This window comes from Sinocyclocheilus anshuiensis, unplaced genomic scaffold (genome assembly GCF_001515605.1).
Source record: "Sinocyclocheilus anshuiensis isolate Anshui unplaced genomic scaffold, SAMN03320099.WGS_v1.1 scaffold43, whole genome shotgun sequence".
NCBI lineage: Eukaryota > Metazoa > Chordata > Actinopteri > Cypriniformes > Cyprinidae > Sinocyclocheilus > Sinocyclocheilus anshuiensis.
In genome coordinates, this window is record NW_015549580.1 from 1,023,955 (window position 1) to 1,041,947 (window position 17,993).

General features: G+C 37.3%; 3 protein-coding genes across 5 annotated transcripts; 2 read left to right on the top strand and 1 right to left on the bottom strand.

Annotated features, from left to right (window-relative positions):
• The first annotated feature begins 65 nt into the window (after positions 1-65).
• LOC107657670 (uncharacterized) lies at positions 66-7,610 on the top strand. Of its 2 annotated transcripts, none has more exons than XM_016445846.1 (2): positions 66-173; positions 3,137-7,610. In XM_016445846.1, exon 2 carries the CDS (start codon positions 3,217-3,219, stop codon positions 6,826-6,828), a length of 3,612 nt encoding a protein of 1,203 aa, XP_016301332.1. In that variant the 5' UTR covers positions 66-173; positions 3,137-3,216; the 3' UTR covers positions 6,829-7,610. The 2 variants fall into 2 exon arrangements, with proteins under 2 accessions (XP_016301332.1, XP_016301333.1); XM_016445847.1 differs by lacking the exon at positions 66-173 and adding an exon at positions 592-613.
• Positions 7,611-8,329: 719 nt separating this feature from the next.
• Positions 8,330-12,643, top strand: LOC107657671 (zinc finger protein 43-like). Of its 2 annotated transcripts, XM_016445850.1 has the most exons (3): positions 8,330-8,398; positions 9,512-12,121; positions 12,152-12,643. In XM_016445850.1, exons 2-3 carry the CDS (start codon positions 9,563-9,565, stop codon positions 12,473-12,475), a joined length of 2,883 nt encoding a protein of 960 aa, XP_016301336.1. In that variant the 5' UTR covers positions 8,330-8,398; positions 9,512-9,562; the 3' UTR covers positions 12,476-12,643. The 2 variants fall into 2 exon arrangements, with proteins under 2 accessions (XP_016301336.1, XP_016301335.1); XM_016445849.1 differs by having other exon boundaries at positions 9,512-12,643.
• A 386-nt stretch (positions 12,644-13,029) lies between these two features.
• Positions 13,030-15,070, bottom strand: LOC107657672 (trypsin-3-like). Its single transcript, XM_016445851.1, has 5 exons — positions 15,027-15,070; positions 14,680-14,839; positions 13,617-13,870; positions 13,374-13,510; positions 13,030-13,267 (listed from the first exon to the last, which is right to left on the bottom strand). Exons 1-5 carry the CDS (start codon positions 15,064-15,066, stop codon positions 13,118-13,120), a joined length of 741 nt encoding a protein of 246 aa, XP_016301337.1. The 5' UTR covers positions 15,067-15,070; the 3' UTR covers positions 13,030-13,117.
• Between the last annotated feature and the right edge of the window lie 2,923 nt (positions 15,071-17,993).

Here is a 17,993-nt window from a genome sequence, read left to right on the forward strand (position 1 = left end):
AGAAGAAGAAGAAGAATGGGAGCGAGCGCTCAGAGATACTGCCCTCTATAGTGAACGGCGGGAATTACACGTCTCTACAGAAACTGGGTGCAAAATATATACCGCCATTCGATTGAAAATAAATAACGTATTTCATTAAAATCATGCAAGTTTGCAAATTGTACTTTCCCAAGGTGAGTGCAAGCCAGTAACAGTTTGAGGTACTTGTTATGGTTCGTTGTTATTTCGTGCATACAGCCCTTAGCTGCTGTTTTTGTCATTCAATTCCCTTGTGCAGCACACGAATGACGTTCCGCATGCACTGTATCCCCCAAGAAGAATTAGCCACAAAGCGCGTTTGATTTTGTAAAGAGGTGTAATTCAGCGTTGAGATGTTGCAGGCTAATTGTATAGTTCTATCTGTGTATATCTGTAGAGCATTCTAAATCTGCAGCATCCATTGCGATGCTTGTTATTAGCATTTGTTAGATTCTATTCACGCTTTTTTATACTTTCGACTAAAACTAAATGACGATTAATCTTTAGATTACCCTGGTGTTGCGTTTTAATTGTTGTGAAACGGCGTTTATTTAAACGTTTTAGTGAAGTGCAACGGTAAGGCCTATCATAATCGGTAAGCATGAGCAGGCTTGCTTTTTTCTGCCTCTATTGTTGCTACATTTGAAACGTAGGCTGTGTATAACGAATACTTTAACACAACTTAAAAACGAAAGCGGTGCAGCAATTTTAGAAAACAGCTGAGTTTTCTAAGGAGAAATTAGTTTTCTTATTTAAATATGCATGAACTCACTCGCTCACTCACAGTTGTATGTGATTGGTTGCATGCGGTACGTGATTTGAAAAGATTTCCGCTTTTTGACCAAGTATACAGTTATAATCACGGTTGCCAAGTTTTTCGAAAGGCTATCTTTGTATTTATGATGGTTTTACACAAAGTAAAAAGTACTTAAAATAAATTCCAGATGAAAGACGCTTTTAAACATATTATTACGTTCCCCTAATGTCATACATCAAGAAATGTTCAGTATTTAAACATCACATTTGTTGTTATGTGTTGTTTAAATAATAATAATATTAATAACAATAATTTAAAACAATTCATTTTGTTACTGTATTGAATATTGTGCTTTACTCGTCCTAGAAAATAGAGTGAAGAGTTTGTTTTTAATGCTAGTTTATTTATTTTTTTATTTCATCCAAAATGTACCCAAATATAAAATTACACAGTACAAAGGTAATTCAGTTTTTAGGACTGCATTACAGAATTGTCTTTTGTTTTGAAACATCACTGAACTCATAGGCAGTGTTTGTTTAATTCATTTAATTACGTTACCCTTGAAAAAGTAAAGTAATGGATTACTCTTAATTTTTCTGTAATTTAATTACAGTTACTTCTAAATACTGTCCCAGATAGCACACGTACATCTGCAAGATGTTTGTTAAAGATCGCTTCATCTGGAAAGCATCTGCTATGTACAAACATCTGATAGACGTCTTTTAAGATGTCAGTTTTACATACATTCTAAATCATAAACATCAACATCAACTTCAAACCATCTATTTGACATTTGATATGAAACGTCCTATAGCCTAGAGGTATTGCAGATGTGCAAACACTCAGATGTAAATGCAGACATCTCCATGATGTACGAGTGCTATCAGGGGTAGATTATAGAACAATTCAATATGAAATAATAGTGGATTGACCATCAAAGTTTTTAACGTAACCTTCTCCTATTAAATACTTTGGTTAGAATAATGTATGGAATTTTATATTATTTATTTTAAATAATTAAAAGAGCAGTTTCATATCTGTCCTTCTATTGTTTAAGGTAGAAGTTGATATGGGATTTTAAAAGTAACTAGTAGTAAGTAATGCAATACTTTTTAGAGAAAGTATTTAGTACAGTAATATAATTACACTGTTAATTACTTTTTAGAATAACTTACCTGACAGTGCTCATAGTAGGGCTGCTCGATTATGGCAAAAATCATAATCACGATAATTTTGGTCAATATTTTAATAACAATTATTTAACACGATTATGAGTGGGCCACATGACCAAAACTTTATACAAGTAATTTATTTAAAGATAGCGATATATATCAAATATATGTTTTCTGTAAATAAAGTTGCTATGACATCTATTTTAGAGACATGTAGAGATTTAGAGAAATTTCACAATTCTCAATACCACTGCAGAATACTAGGGTAACTAATATTAGTAAAAAACAAATAAAAGTCCTCAAAAGTTATTGAAAATAATTAAATGGTCATTATCTGTGTTTAAGTTTTTTATGCAAGTCTGAAGTATTCAGCTAACAGCCTACTACAGAAATTGAATAATTTAATGTAAAATGAAACAGGATACTGTACTTCACTGTAAGAATTCAGCTTCCTTTGTTTCTTATTAAAGCTGCAAAAGTCCTTCAGTCAAGAGCAGTGAGTGATTTTGTCTTTGTCTTTTGTTGTTTGATTAATATTAAGCACACAGCCCAGCAGGAATATTAGCCTGCCGCCACTTTAAGAGATCCACTTTACTGTTACGCATGTATTTTCATTCTCAACTGTTTACGTTCACTTATTACATAAGCAACGAGGGTTTATGTGAATAATCAACAAGTGCCACATTTTGACACATTTTCGCATGTATTTGACCGTTTAGGCACGCACCTTAAGCTAAAAGTTGACTTTACACGTCTGTGTTCTGTTCCGTCTCTGAGCGCATGCACAAAAAGCCTCTTGAGGAACAGCACAAGTTCTCTTTTGTGCTTTTTAAAAACATGAATAAATCGAATAAACTTTAATAAATAAAGCATGTTCCATTTTGCGATAGTCATGTTAACAAGATTTTACTGATTTGCACGTGAAATTGAGCTTTTATGGAGGAGCAAAAGCGCACAGCTGGAAAGGGGCGGAATGGGGTGCAATATTTGTTTTATCGCGATTATTGTATTTTAATAATCGTTGGAGGCCGAAATCTAAACTGTATTTTGATTAATTGCACAGCTCTAGCTCATAGGGCCCTAAACATGACAGCATATGTAAATATAACATTTTATGATTTATTTCTGAATTGAAAACATTTGAACATTTGCTATGCCACTAATGTTGTTTGTTTGCTTTCTTTTTTAGGAGATACTAAAAAATTACAAAGAGGTTGGTAACATTTATTACATTTAACATTGGCAGAGGAATCATCTGGCGCCTACAAAATGCTTGGACTTCAAGAAACAAGTTCTACTGGAAGTCCTAAAACATACAGCTGTGTGGCATGCTCAGCTACTTTTCACAGTTTGGCATCACTCCTGGTGCACCAGCCGTCTCATGCAAGTGAAATCTCTCAACAGCCAGAATCAGCACTACCTACTTGTGTCAGCTGTGGAAGCTTTTTTGCGAGCAAAGATCTCCTTGAAAAACACCACTGTATAATGTTGCCCACTCCAGCATCTCCAGCCCACACCTACATATGTGACTGTGGCGAGGAGTTTAGTGGTTTTACAGCTCTTGAGGACCACAAAAAGAAACATGGTTCAGAAAACGAGGTCAAATCAGATTTGGAGAGTATTCCAGTTGTGCCAGATGGCAAAACAGACTCCAGCCGTCCTGTCTCAGACCAAGTTTTTCACAGTCTTTCACCATCCCATTCAAATGAAAAACCCCTTGCACAAAGTCCACCTCCTACTTCAAACACTGACATCAAGGAGAATGAATCCACTGCAGATGTGGACAGCAACATCTTGAAGCCATCTGAATCCCACCCTGTGACCGAAGAGCAAGTGCAGTTACCTGAGAAGGACAGTGATGCTTTAAAAACCTCCAACGTGGTAAACCATTCTGTGCAAGACCATGAGAAATCACCAGAATCTGGCGAAGATTCAGCTGCATTTAATAAGAAATCAATCCTGAAGATGCTAGCATCTGCCTACATGAGTCATAGACAACCCATCCAAATGAAACAGAGGAACTTGCCCCCCAGAAAAGCTTCACCAAGAGCACCAATGCAATCTGCGATCACCATGACGATATCAAAACCCAAGCCACTGGAGAATCAATCAAAGATTAAAAAAGACACAGTGGTCGGTGTGAAAACTGCAAAAATGTTGCCTAAGAAGGGCAAGATTATATCCGTGACGCAAACTCTCTGTCCTGTGGTGGTTCTTGAGACTCGGCAAAAACTTTTTGGCCGGGACAACGTGGAAGGCAGACATCAGTGCAGACTCTGCCGTAGGGTTTTCCAGGACATAGACACCTTGATAATGCATCATGCCCTGCATAAAAAAGAAAGAGTTAAATTTTGTCTTTGTTGTCAACAATTTGTGATAACTATAATCTCCGTCCCCGAAAGCCATGTCTGCTCTGATGGATTTTCTAGAAACCATCAACCTTTGATGGGAAAAATGTCTCTGAAACCAATCAGCCCTACAGCTCAAGAGGCAGAAAAAATGTTCTACTGTTCTTTATGCAAGCGTGGATACACACGGATGCGCAGCCTCAAAAAGCACAACTGTCCATGTAAAGCTTCTCTGAAATCCTCGGCCACTGTAGGCACCTGCGGTAATGTCAAACTCCAAAACTTGGAGGAGTGCAATAGAGCTGTCCCAAACTCAAAAACAAATCAAATGTCAACACAGCATAAAAATATTGGCGTAGGCACAGAGCCGATAAAGATTGAGGAACAGAACATAGAACTTCCTATTGGCAAGAAAGATCAGATTGGGTTGAAGATGCAGCTGAAGGATCAGTTGAATCCCACAGAAACCCTTGAGTCCATCTTTGCCAGTGTTTCTAACTCCAAACCAACTGAATCAACTGAAAACTCTGTTGGAGTACCAGCCGACATGGTTGGAATAAAACAAGAGGAAAGAGATAAATTGGTTGAAAAGCAGTGGACCATGCCTTTGGATGATGCTGAAATTGATGTACTAATAGATGTGGATCAGAAGGACTCGGATGAGGACGATTTGACAGACCTGGCTAGAGACGACTGTGATGAAGGTGAGGATGTTGTCATTGTAGAGCCTCGTGAGGACAAGGAAATGTCAGCTGTACCTAGTAATGGCTTTCAGGTGCATGTGACTAATAAAGGCTTGAAGCGGTTTGTTTGCAACGGGTGCCAGAGAAGCTATTCCCGCGTATTTACTCTAAAGGAGCACCTGAAGATTTGCGGGACAAGAAAGTTAAAGCCGCAAAATGTTACATCATCTATGGCTGGGCCAATTAAAAGGTTTCCATGTCCTAATTGTGGTAAGTTCTTTAGCCGCAAAGACAATATGAATATCCATCGAAAGAAGTGCCATGCAACAAACACTAATTCAGCAGTAAGTAACAGAACTGTGGAGCCTAAAACACCTGCAGCTCAGGAAAACTTATTCGTCCTGTCACCATCTATGGAAAACCAAACAGTCCGACAAGAAAGCACTCAGAATACTAGCAGCAACAGAAACTGGGGTATTATGTCACTTCCATCTGTGCTTCCAAGAAGAGTGACGTGCGAATGCGGAGCCTCATTCACGTGTCCACGACTTCTCTTCGAACATCTGCAACAGCATGCGCAGGAGTCCTATATTTGTCCACACTGTGGTGAGAACTTGCAGTCGTGGATGGACTTCGAGGCACATCAGCAATTGCACAACCAATCTCAAAGCTCTACAAGTGAGCAAAGAGCTTCCCAGCAAAAACCTCATTCATTTTCCCAAGCGTTACCATCACACGCTCCGACTCGGCCGCAACAGTCTTCAGGTTCTTCTAAACATAACATAAAGGCACAACCGCCTGCACTCTTGGCACCTCAACATTTGAACCAGAGGCCATTTCCTGAGACATTGACTTGCCATAAATGCAAAAAGAAGTTCAGTCTCCGCAGTTCCTTGTCAAGACACATACGGTTGCGTTGTACTGGCGATACTGCAGGTCAGAAGAAACACACCTGCTCTCGTTGTGGTACAACATTCCAAAGCCCATTGACGCTTAAAGTTCACATTCAAAGCAATACCTGTAAACCTGCATTTAAACCGATTCGGTGCCCGGTGTGTGTGCGTTGGTTCAGTTGTCTAGATGGGCTCAAGAGACACCTGGTCTCACACAGCAGGCAATCCGTCTTGACATGTCAGATTTGTGACCAGAACTATCCAACCCCTCAGGCACTCGAGGAGCATAAAAGAAACGTTCATAGAGTCAACAGCAGAATGATGCCAGCGGAGAATGCACAGGAACAGTTGCACCAAGCAGGTGCACAAACCAATCCATCTACTCCATTTCAATGTCACATTTGCCTTCGCTATTATCCAAAGCTTCAATCCCTGAAGGATCACTTGAGGAAAGTTCATCGGCCTAAACAGCCAAAACAAACTAATCTGGGAACCGTGGAACCAGTCCGTTCTGGACCGTTTCAGTGTCAGATATGTGACCGCTCCTATCCTAACATAAAATCCTTGAAAAACCACAGAAGAAGAGTGCATCATATTGTGGGTGGTGTGTTTCTGCCATCAAAGGGAATTGAGCAAAACATCACTCCCAATCAGTTTCAGTGTCACATTTGCCCACGCAGCTATCCAGATGAACAGTCCCTCCGAAACCACAGAAGGAGGGTCCATCGTATAGTGGAAGGTCTTGAGCTGTCGAGGGGAATCACTCAACACAATCTATACAAGTGTCAGATTTGCCAGCGCAGCTATCCTGACGTAGTGTCCCTTAAAAATCATAGGAGGAGGGTTCATCGCATATTAGGGCCAGTGCCTGAAACTACACCACTACCACCACCACCAACAACAACAAATAATGACACAGAAGATGCTCTAGAGCAGAAACCGATACCTTTCCTGTGAACGGTGTCCATGCATTCATAAAAGGTGGATCTGCTGCTTGCCTTTATTGCTGGGTATGCAATCAAAATGTTGAAATGTTGAAAAAGAAGTCATAAGGCAGCACCTGTTAAGTACATTATAGCATTATAGTAAAACAAAATTGAATAGCTAAAAAGATTCATATCTGATCAGTAGTGTAACAGTTTGTTTGTTTTTTGTCTTGTTAATATCATTGTTCAGCTTCCTCTGTATTTCATTGATGTTGCCTTAATTTAATTCATCTATTGAATAGTTGTTGTTTTTTTCCAATACAAACAGAAAGATTTTTGGTGAATGCACTGTATAAATGTAAAATAGAACAGTTGATGGCTGTTTTTTAAGGTAGCCAATGTGTATTGTTAGTGAACTGTAAATACATTGTGATGTAAACATGTCCTGCATTGCATCAATAAACACAATAGTGACGCCTTTCCAAGTCTCCCGTAGATCAGTAACAGGTGTGGTCATGCACACATGTTCATTTAAGATTAAACTTTGAGTGCGTTATACTGTGCTAAATGTTGCTAGTAATAGTAAAACTGGCTGGACAAATCTAAATGATGAAGATTGATTTGGTGAGCTGATTAAGTACTACAACTGATGGAGGACTGAACGAATAAATGCATTAATTGCTAAAGACAGGAAGCTCAGTCAACAAATTAAATTTGCATCTGATACAAAGCCTTGGGAGAGACAAAAATGTCAGAATTGTTTTTCAACTATCATATGTGGTAGGAGTTTGTAGTGCTTGTGTAAAGATTATTTCGGCAACTGTTTACAAGTTTCTATATGTTAAATTAGTTAATGCAATAGCAAACATAAAAAACAATGAACAATATTTTTACATTTTGCAAGGATAATATTCATTTATATATACTAGTACATTTTTAACACAAGTGTAAATTAATATTGATTCATTATATGTATTCGGAACAAACAATTAACAATTATATTTATAATTTTACATTAACTGATTAATACATTATGTAAATATTGTTCATTGTTAGTTTGTGATGCCTGTTAATGAATCGACATGATGCTCATTTCTGTGTAAATGTAATGCAGCATCACATCAGCCCTAATCTTCCCGTTGTCTTGACATGCACAGTAAGTTTAATGGCTTATCATTTATGGTTTCATATTTTTCATTTATAAATTCATGCTTTCATGTATAAGTTCATATTTAATTTTAACCCATTTTTGCAGTTGTAATTTTTGTTTAACTTGTGCGGTGTCAAAACACTGTTTTCTGAAACATTTTAATGGATTTTTTAACTGTTAATAAAACCGAATAAAATTCATACCCATACCCAGTCTTTATATGCAATTGATGGTATGACATACATGTTGCGCGTTAAATGCTAAATGCAGTCAACTAGAATGATTTAACATTTATTTATTTGCAAATTGGGCGATTGCCTTCACACAGCAACACATCCAGAAAGATCATGTCGAAGAGGCTTTTATCGGAAACGGAAACGGAAACGGAAACTCCGTTTGTTTAGTCCTAAACCGTAGAGTTCATTGGTGCTAAAAAGAAAGAGCATGAAAGGTTAGTGTATACTGCCTTGCTTTGTTTAGCTTTTTTCTCATGTACTTTCTACAAGATAAAGGCAGGATCTAATTTTATGCAGTCGAGCAAACAATGGGCAATTTTGCATAAGTGGTGTTCTTAAAAATAAATTTTGAGGTTTTGAAATGTTGATTCTATAGGTCCAGCGTCGGGTAGCGTTGAATTAACCCACATACACATTAATCCCGATATGTATAAATACGCACATTTCGCTTTTCAGAATAAACTCAATCTTAAAGGACAGGTTGTGCTGTGTTGATAGATGCAGGGCTCACTGTAACAGAGCATGCATAAAGCATTACAGAAACGTGCATTGTTGATGGCAGGAATGGCCTATGCAGAGCGCCATCACTCTGCCGCTATCTACTGCGGCACGGGAAAAACATTTTTACCCGAGTTGAAGTGCGTTTGCAGTCTGAATTGAACATCATGAAATCAAACTACTGGATAAGAACTAACAAATACAGAGGCAATGAATAGAGAACCCTTCTGTATTTTTTTATTAATTAATTTTTATTTATTTTTTTTGTAGTTCGATTCACTAACGAATGACTCTTATGAACCGGTTCTTTGAATTAACCACTGGCGGAATGATAGAAACATGTGAAACATAAACGCATCTATAAAAAATAACCATGAAGTATTCAGCTACTCATTATTATTATGAAAATTCTACATTTGGCTATTACTGACAATATGCATTTATGGATATTTTAACATAAATAATAAAAAATCATAATACAGCGATACTATTTCACCCCAATACAAATTCTTGTACATGGGTAACAGCTTTTTAAAAATATACCAATAAAGTCAAAATTATGTGGCAATAAATGTAAATGTATATCAACCATGTTTACATTATGATCACATATATGTACATATATGATAATATTCTTTTGTAAAACTGTTTTGTATGTTTATCTTGATGCTGTTTATTGTTATGTACTTTCTGAATTATGTACTACACCTATCTATATTAATAAATTAATCTCTCCACTTGGATAACAGGTGAAGCAGCTGCTTAGCATTAGATGCAATATATCTTATAAGAGGTTGTCTTATCTTTGATTCTTTTCCCCCTCTGTTTAGTTTCAGCTTGAGTTGGGGGAAACTCAGGCACCAGCAGGCAATTCGTACATCATGCTTGATGGAGAGGCCAAGAAGCAAGAAAAAAACTCTGATGAGGCCTATACCAAGGAACAATCAGTGAAGAGAGGAATGGGGGAATTAATTTCAAAAGGTCTGGCATTAAGTTCCCAGAACAGAAGTGTGGAGGAACCGTCGCCTGTAGCCACTAATGTCCTACCCAACTCCTTGCCCTGTAATGCTGAGCAAAAAGAGAGAGAAAAAGGCTCCTGTGAAGCAGATGTAGATACATTTCCACAGCAATTAAACTCTGATTTTACCCCTGTCAACAAGGCTGATATGGATGCACAGAAATATTCGGATAACCGTGAGACAAATTCTCATGGTCTTTCCAGCACCACAGATAATGAACCAAAATCACTGCTGCTTAATGAAGAATTAAATGAACCACAAATCGACACTCAGATGTCTGTTACAACAGATGAAATCTCAAGTAGTCAGTCTGAAAGAGAGTCTGACAGGAATTACTCAACTGTCCAAACATCTGAGGAAGCTGTCTGTGATACATCCTGCCCTAATAAAAGTAAGAGCCAATGCGAAGAATGTTCTGACAAAAAAATCCATGAAGACACTGCAGATGTGAACGTTTCTGACACTGAAAATCAAGGACCCTTGCCTTCTGACTCATTAAACGCAAAAAATTTAACATTGGATGATGCCTTTGTAGATTATTTACCTGAGAAAACACAGGAGGCAAATTCAGAGAATAATAACCAAATACCTTCGACCGAAGCCAATGCTGAGGCAAGCAGTATGGAAATCACAGAAAGCAAACGTGGCTATCCTTCCTTTTCTCGCGGACGGCCACGCAAAGAAAAACAGATGATCAAATGTGAATATTGCGGACGCCCTTTCAATCATGCCTCTGCGTATATCATTCATCTGCGTGTCCACACAGGTGAGAAGCCCTTCACCTGCCAGGATTGTGGCAAAACCTTCGCTCAACTCTCCAACCTTCGATCCCACAGCAAAGTCCATAAATTCAAAAGTAGGAAACACGCGCACAGATACCAAGATAGAGCCACACCTGAGAAAATTGTGGATGAGAACAAAGTAATCATGACTGACAAACTGAAAAGTGACTGTCATAGTAATCAAATCACCCCTAAAAGGAGGAGGGGGCGAGGAAGAGGGAAAGGGAAACCCCATACATGTCCGATCTGTGGCAAATTCTTTTGCTACAAGTCTGTCCTCAAAATCCATCTTCGTATTCACAGTGGAGAAAAACCATACTCTTGTAAGGTGTGCGGCAAATCATTTACTCAAGCGTGCACTGCACGTGTCCATGAGAGAGTACATTGGTCCATTAAACCTTTCTTATGTACAAAATGTGGTAAGGGATTTTCTCAGATTGGGCCATTAAAAGTGCACACTTGTGAGGGTAAAAAACACCCACATACCACGTTGAAAGATATGGAATTTGAAGGTGTTATCCGCTTCAGGTGTCACCTTTGCAAAAAGTGCTTTGGCACCAGAGATGAGTATGAATTACATTTGCAAGGACACACTAATACCCAGCGTTACAGTTGTGACCGCTGCAAGCAGACGTTTAGTCTTCTCTCAGATCTACATACTCACAACAAGCATTGCATTTCCATGCGGCTTACAAAAGCAAAGTCTTCTGGTTACAGTTCCCCTCGCAGATTACAACCCAAAAGCTCTTTGAAAAGAAGAACTCCTCAAAAAATGCGGCGTGCAAGTCCAGTAAAATCTCCTCCAAAAGATTTTTCCTTTCCGAGGAAGCTCAAAAAATGCTCCTCTTTACTTGCTTGCCCACTTCAGGTCATGGCCACCACTGTTTATGACTCTCAGAATAACCTTTATTCAGTCAGTCAGCCCATCAAATCCAGCTATTTCGTAACTCAACTGAACAGTACTCACCAGAAATCAGATCCAAGAAAGTACTTCTGCCCACAATGCGGACGAATATTCCAGCACTTAGGAAGGCTGAGAGCCCATATGCTCACTCATTCACGGGGTCAAAGCTTTACATGTATTGATTGCAACAGGATGTTTAAAAACTGGACCAAATTTTGGATTCATCAGCGGCTGCATAGACAGAAAAGAGGGCGCTTTTTTTGTCCCAAGTGCGGTCAAGGGTTTCGATTTGTGGGACTGTACAATGAACATCTGCAGAAGCATCCAGAACTTAATGCTCACGCTTGTCCCTTCTGTCCTCACACGTTCTCAAATGCACAAAAGTTGAGGAATCACCAGCAAGAGTGGCACCGCTCAACGATGCCCTTTATTTGTGATATTTGTGGAAAAGGTTTTGAAAGTGCGATTATTCTTAAGCGACATGGAGTTGTTCACTGCACAAATGATCCGATGGGGACGCATTACACAATTGATCCGCAGTCTGCTGTGCATCCTTATGAATGCGGTGCATGCAGTGCCAGTTTTGAGAACTTGGACTTGCTTTTCCACCATCAGCTCCACCACAAGCCTGTAGATAAAGGCTCAAAAGCAATGAAAGGCCAGCTACTTATGACTGAGGAACGTCGATCTCACCATCTCCAGCATCAATGCTATGATTACAGCATTTATGATAATCAAATGCAAGAGAAGCCCCTCTCGTTCCCCCATTCAAATGAAGGAGAAATGCCTCGTCGGTTGTCACACTTTAGTCCCTCAACCTCACATCCATCACAAAAGCCAAAACGAAACACTGAAGCCCCAAGCACCACCACAACTAATTCTCAGAGTAATGAGGGGCAAATGGTTAAAAAACACACTAAGGACAGTTTTTCAGCAATTGAAGAATTAAATGGTTCAAGACAATCACCGTCCATATTGAAGGCAGAAGACAAAACTGCCAACTTAATTTGCACTGAATGTAATGCTTGTTTTTCCAACCTTATAGAACTGCATGGACATTACTTGGAACATGCCAGAGGAGAAATATGAATATTCTGTAAATTTTCTCTTTTTTTTCAGTGAGTGTGTGATGAACATTTGTATGGGAATCACATACTTGTGAAACTTGTGAAAATGTTTAGTGTATATGAATATTTGTTTTTCATGTAATATCAACATTACTAATGTGCTGACACCCAATTTTGTTTATATATATATATATATATAATTCAAATAGAAATGTCCTGTTATGGACAGTATTGTTTTATTTAGCGATCCTGTTGTTGAGTTAGATATCTGTTAGTGTTGGTGCTGTAATTTAAATTTTATTGGAAGATGTTGCTGTTAACAGATTAAACATCTTGTCTGACATTGTTCATGTCTTATTCGTTAAGAGAAAATTGTCAAGGATGTTCAAAGATGGCATTAGGACATTTTCCCAAAAAAATAATGTCATTTAGCAAAGAGGTTTTAATATTTCACCACATACTACTTGTATAACGGTTTGGATTCAAAACTAAATTAATGGTGTTTAATTAATAGTGAAACATATCTCATAGAACTTCTGCTTATATTAAAAATTATGAATAATACTGTGAAACATCTTCAATGTTTGTACTTAGATGTTTATTTTGGTTTGCCAACTGATATAGCAACATGCCATGATTATGGCCTCAAAAAGACTGTGGGAGCTTAGTTGGAGTTGATGGTGTTTCTGATCCAGGTGGTGAAGTTGCAGACCTTGGCATAGACACCAGGTTTGTTCTTCTGGGCACAGCCGTAACCCCAGGACACAATACCCTGCAGCTGGTTGTTGCACACCACTGGGCCACCAGAGTCACCCTGCAAAGCAGAAGTGTTTCAAATAAGTCAATAATTGCTTTAAACAAAAAAAGGATGTTTATATCTATTAGCATGACATTAACGCTGTAACTAGCAGTGATCTTACCTGGCAGGAGTCCTTGCCTCCCTCCATAAAGCCAGCACAGAACATGTTGGAGGTGATCTGACCAGGGTAGGCATTTCTGCAGGTAGTGTCACTCAGGATAGGAGCCCACAGGCACATCAGACGGCTGGGGTAGTTGCCTAGGAAAACATCAAGTGCCCACTAGGTGAGTTTGCATGAGTTCACTGTGTTATTCTAACATTGCCTAATGATTTATGCACAAAGTGTTATGCATGAAGTACGCACTTCCGGAGGCGCTCATGTTTCCCCATCCAGAGATCAGGCAGTTGGTACCAGATGAAGCACAGCTTGAAGGCAGAGAAATGGTCTGAACGTAGCTGTTCAGAGTGGCGGTGCTGGCCAGCTTGATCAGCATGACATCATTGTCCAGAGTATTGCTGTTGTAACTGGGGTGTCTAATGACTGTTTCGGAGTTGATGAACTGCTCGGTGCCCTCAGTGACGTCAATGTTGTGCTCACCCAGACGCACCTGGACACGTCTGAGAATAGAGACAAGTAAGTTCAATTACTTTTAACATCTTTCTGCATTTCATTTTTATTTAGATACATATGTTAGAATCTTGACTACAATAAAGCTACTGAACATTTCTATCCCAATAGCAGGGCATATTGTCACACTCTGTACACTACTGTTCAAACATTTGCAGTCAGTAAGCTGAATTTTAAGCAGTTGTTACTCCAGTCTTCAGTGTCACATGATTCTTCAGAAATCATTTTAATTTGCTGATTTGGTGCTCAAGAAACATTGTTATTATTATCAATTTTCAAAACAGTTGTGCTGCTTAATATTTTTGTGGGAACTTTTTTTCAGGATTCTTTGATGAATAGAATGTTCAAAATCACAGCATTTATTTGAAATAGAAATCTATTGGAACATAATCAGTGTCTTTACTGTCACCTTTTTATAAATATAATACATCCTTGCTAAATAAAAGTATTAATTTATTTTGAAAAAATCTTACTGACTTCAAACATTTGAATGTAGTGGGAACTTGCCTTACATTTGTTTTTGTTTTTTTTAATAGCTTTCAGGGACATTTAAAGGGTTAAAAAAAGAAGCACCAAACAATTTATAACATAAAATACCTTAAGGAATATCTTCCTTCATTATATAGTAAAAATCATTAAACAAAAATATTATTAATTCAAATCTAAAGAACTTTGTGCGTCTGAATTCAAAACCTTATAGTTACTGAGATATAATTATTTTGACAACTTCCCCATGTGACAAATAGTTCCAGTCTTCCCAATATATATGCACATGGGGGAAAAAAAGAATTTCACTTACGACTTGTAACAGTGAGCAGCAGACACAACCCATCGGTTGGTGATCAGAGAGCCACCGCAAAAGTGGTAGCCACTGTTCAGGGAAACCTGGTATTGAACACCATTCTTAGTACACTCAAATCCGCCGACGATCTTATCATCCTCATCCAGAGGAGCGGCGTCTGGGAAAACATAGTTTTATTGTCACATCACATATTTTACAAAAATAATTGAACAGAGCAGTAACCACTTGGAATTAAAATAGATTCAAAGTATATTCTGATGATGAATTTCTGTTTAGAAAACCCCAAAAACCTTAAGTGATCTATTTTAATTCCAGTCTAAATTCTCCCTGCCCCGTTTACTTACAAGCCACAGCGAACAGAGCCAGAAGAATGAGAGCCTTCATGTTGAAGCTGCTAAGTGGTGTTCTGAAGGTTTTAAGACCCACCTTTTATACTCTGTCTACTCCACAGTTCTAGATAATTTTCAAGGGCATATACATACATTTGGTTCATTACATAAGCAAGCAGTGTGTGACTCCAACATGTGCTTTAACGTAATGTACAGATTATCTTTCTAGCACGTTACAGCAAATCATTTTTGTATGGTTATGAAGAAACTATATTCACAAATCATTAATTAATGGATGTTTCTTATTATTTTTCTAAGGAGCTATTTAGCAATTAGCAAAATTATTTTAGCAATTATTTAAAAAGGGGAAATTTTGGTTACATAATTGTCACGAGAAGTAAATATTAATATGTGACCCTGGACCACAAAACCAGTCTTAAATGTCAATTTTTCGAAATTGAGATTTATACATCATCTGAATAAATAATCTTTCCATTGATGTAGTCAATGTAGATGTGGTTTGTTAGGACAGGACAATATTTGGCCAAGATACAACTATTTGAATATCTGGAATCTGAGGGTGCAAAAAAAATCAAAATATTGAGAAAATCGCCTTTAAATTTGTCCAAATTAAGTCCTTAGCAATGCATATTACTTATCAAAAATGAAGTTTTTTATATATTTATGGTAGGAAATTTACAAAATATCTTCATGGCTTAAAGAAAAATGTTCTTGTTAAAGCATGTTTAGGTACTAATAAAAACATATATTATTTATTTATTTATCATTTTGTCATGACAAGCTCTTGAATTTTGAAGAAAAGGCACTTCAGATCTGTAATCAGATTTAAGTCTCGACTACTGTTGCATATATATGTGTGTGTGTGTGTGTGTTAAAATCATTGCTTATGTTAAATTAGTTTAAATTACATAATGTGATTGCCTGTACAGTCTATGGTGTTTCACTTTAAAAAGCTCTTATTATTTTTAAACGAAGTGATGCAAAAATGCCAATTTATTTCAAACTGTAGACACCATTTCAAGTTGCACTAATGTGAGACGTAAGCACATTTCATTGAAAGCGGGCACTGATGAATATCTCTTTGTGACTACATTATTTCCCCTTGATTATTTAAAAAAAAAAAAAAGCTGTGAAATCTTGGCTGATAGTAACCATGTTTTATGAAATATTAAAAAATTCTTACAAACCTGTGACTTTTAAAAAACATGACATGGGAAAATATTCAACTGAATCAACATGTGGCGGCTAAACCGTCCGTGGTGTATCCGGAGAATGATGCTATCTCCTATCAAACCATTTTGAAATGTTTAATCAGACATTTCACACAGACACAATACAGAATAACACTGCTGCACAGTTGTGAGCAGCAGATTGTCCATTTGCAAGCTAATAGCTAATTTGCAGCTCATGTCCCTGGTTAAGCGTTTACTAAAACCGTAGGAAATCTAAGGTTAATATAGTTTTTTTTTTAACCCTTTGAGGCATGGTGTCAGCTACGGTGGACAGATCTTTAAAATTCATTTTTAAGCATTGTTACAATTACAATCCAAATTACCTTTCACCCTTTTTCATAATTCTATATGACTGTCCTCTTTATATTTCTATGTTTACTTAAGAAAATTCATGTACATATATTTATTTATTTACATAAAAATTAATATCAATTTAAACAAATAAATGAACATTAATGTGTGATTTATATACATAAATTCAACATGGTTAAGGAAAGTGAAGTACCAAGTACCTCTAGAATATCTACCACCTTGTGTTCTAGGAGATACAGACAGGTAATGACACTTTTATTAAGATATTGTTAATTATTTATACTGGACATCACATTACGTTAGAAAGACATGTCACTTTTAAAATTCATATTTTAAAAGGGTATGGCCACCAAGTGAACAATTAAACATTTTACATACAAAGGAGGTGGATAGAAACAACACTTTACAAAAAAGTTACTTGTTGGCACTATGTGAGGTGAAATCACAGATAAATCATTAGCTCGTGTGGGAGCGTACAGGTGGCAAATGAAGGCTATGCAAGCCTGAATCTGTTTTTCCTTTGTTTTACCTTATTATTTTATAGACTTTATTTTCTGCCTCTGCCTTTATTGTCTTTGCAAAAAGATTTTGTACTCATATAAATCAATATCACCTTGTTAAGGAAACCAGGCTAGTTGCCACATGCACCTGGACATTGTCACAAGGGATATCTCTCAGTTTTTAGTTAAAAGTCCAGGTGCATAAATAGGCCAGCTTTATAAGGAAGGTTGATTTTAACCAAAGGCATCCTGAGAAATTTTCACACTCCGCTGAGAGCAAGTAATAATAAAAGTAGTCCAAGCCATTGCATGTTTTTTTTTCTTTATAATGTGAGAACTGGGAAAAGCTATATTATTCTAATCAAGTTCATCATACATTTTTCCCTACTATTTCTCATTCAGACAACATAGACAGCTACTTTTATTTCCACTTATTCTTTATTCTTATTACTACTACTTATTTTATGCACTGACATATGTGTAAGATACATATAAGTATTCACATAAATGTGCAAGCCCTGAGTTCTCCAGAAGACTTATGTGGTAACATCTGGAATCGTACAAGATTAAGAACGAAACAGCTACTAGGCTAAATCTAGGTTAGCACAAAGCCTGCTTTTTGTTTCACCACCATTTCAAAACACAATGTTTAATATAAAACTATTATTTAGTGTTTTATCGTTTGAAAAGTTAAGGCAAACTTGTAGGCCTAATGCACCTCACAGCACTTTTTGAATTGTAGACCTATTCCCCTTATTTCGGTTTTTATTTTTAATTAATTTATTTTTTTTTAGCAAGATGACAAAAGACTTGCGTGTTTAAATATACTGTCGACGCTTAAATTTGTAAAATATCACTTTCAACGTTTCAGCCACAGCCACACGGCAAATATCTGTGTGATGTCATATTCCTGCGAC

Coding starts and splice junctions, on each gene's coding strand:
- LOC107657670 (XM_016445846.1), top strand. CDS start 3,217: ATGCTTGGACTTCAAGAAACAAGTTCTACTGGAAGTCCTAAAACATAC.
- LOC107657671 (XM_016445849.1), top strand. CDS start 9,563: ATGCTTGATGGAGAGGCCAAGAAGCAAGAAAAAAACTCTGATGAGGCC.
- LOC107657672 (XM_016445851.1), bottom strand. CDS start 15,066: ATGAAGGCTCTCATTCTTCTGGCTCTGTTCGCTGTGGCTT. Junction 14,840..15,026: donor GGCTCTGTTCGCTGTGGCTT/GTAAGTAAACGG, acceptor ATGTTTTCCCAG/ACGCCGCTCCTCTGGATGAG. Junction 13,871..14,679: donor GCTGCTCACTGTTACAAGTC/GTAAGTGAAATT, acceptor CTCTATTCTCAG/ACGTGTCCAGGTGCGTCTGG.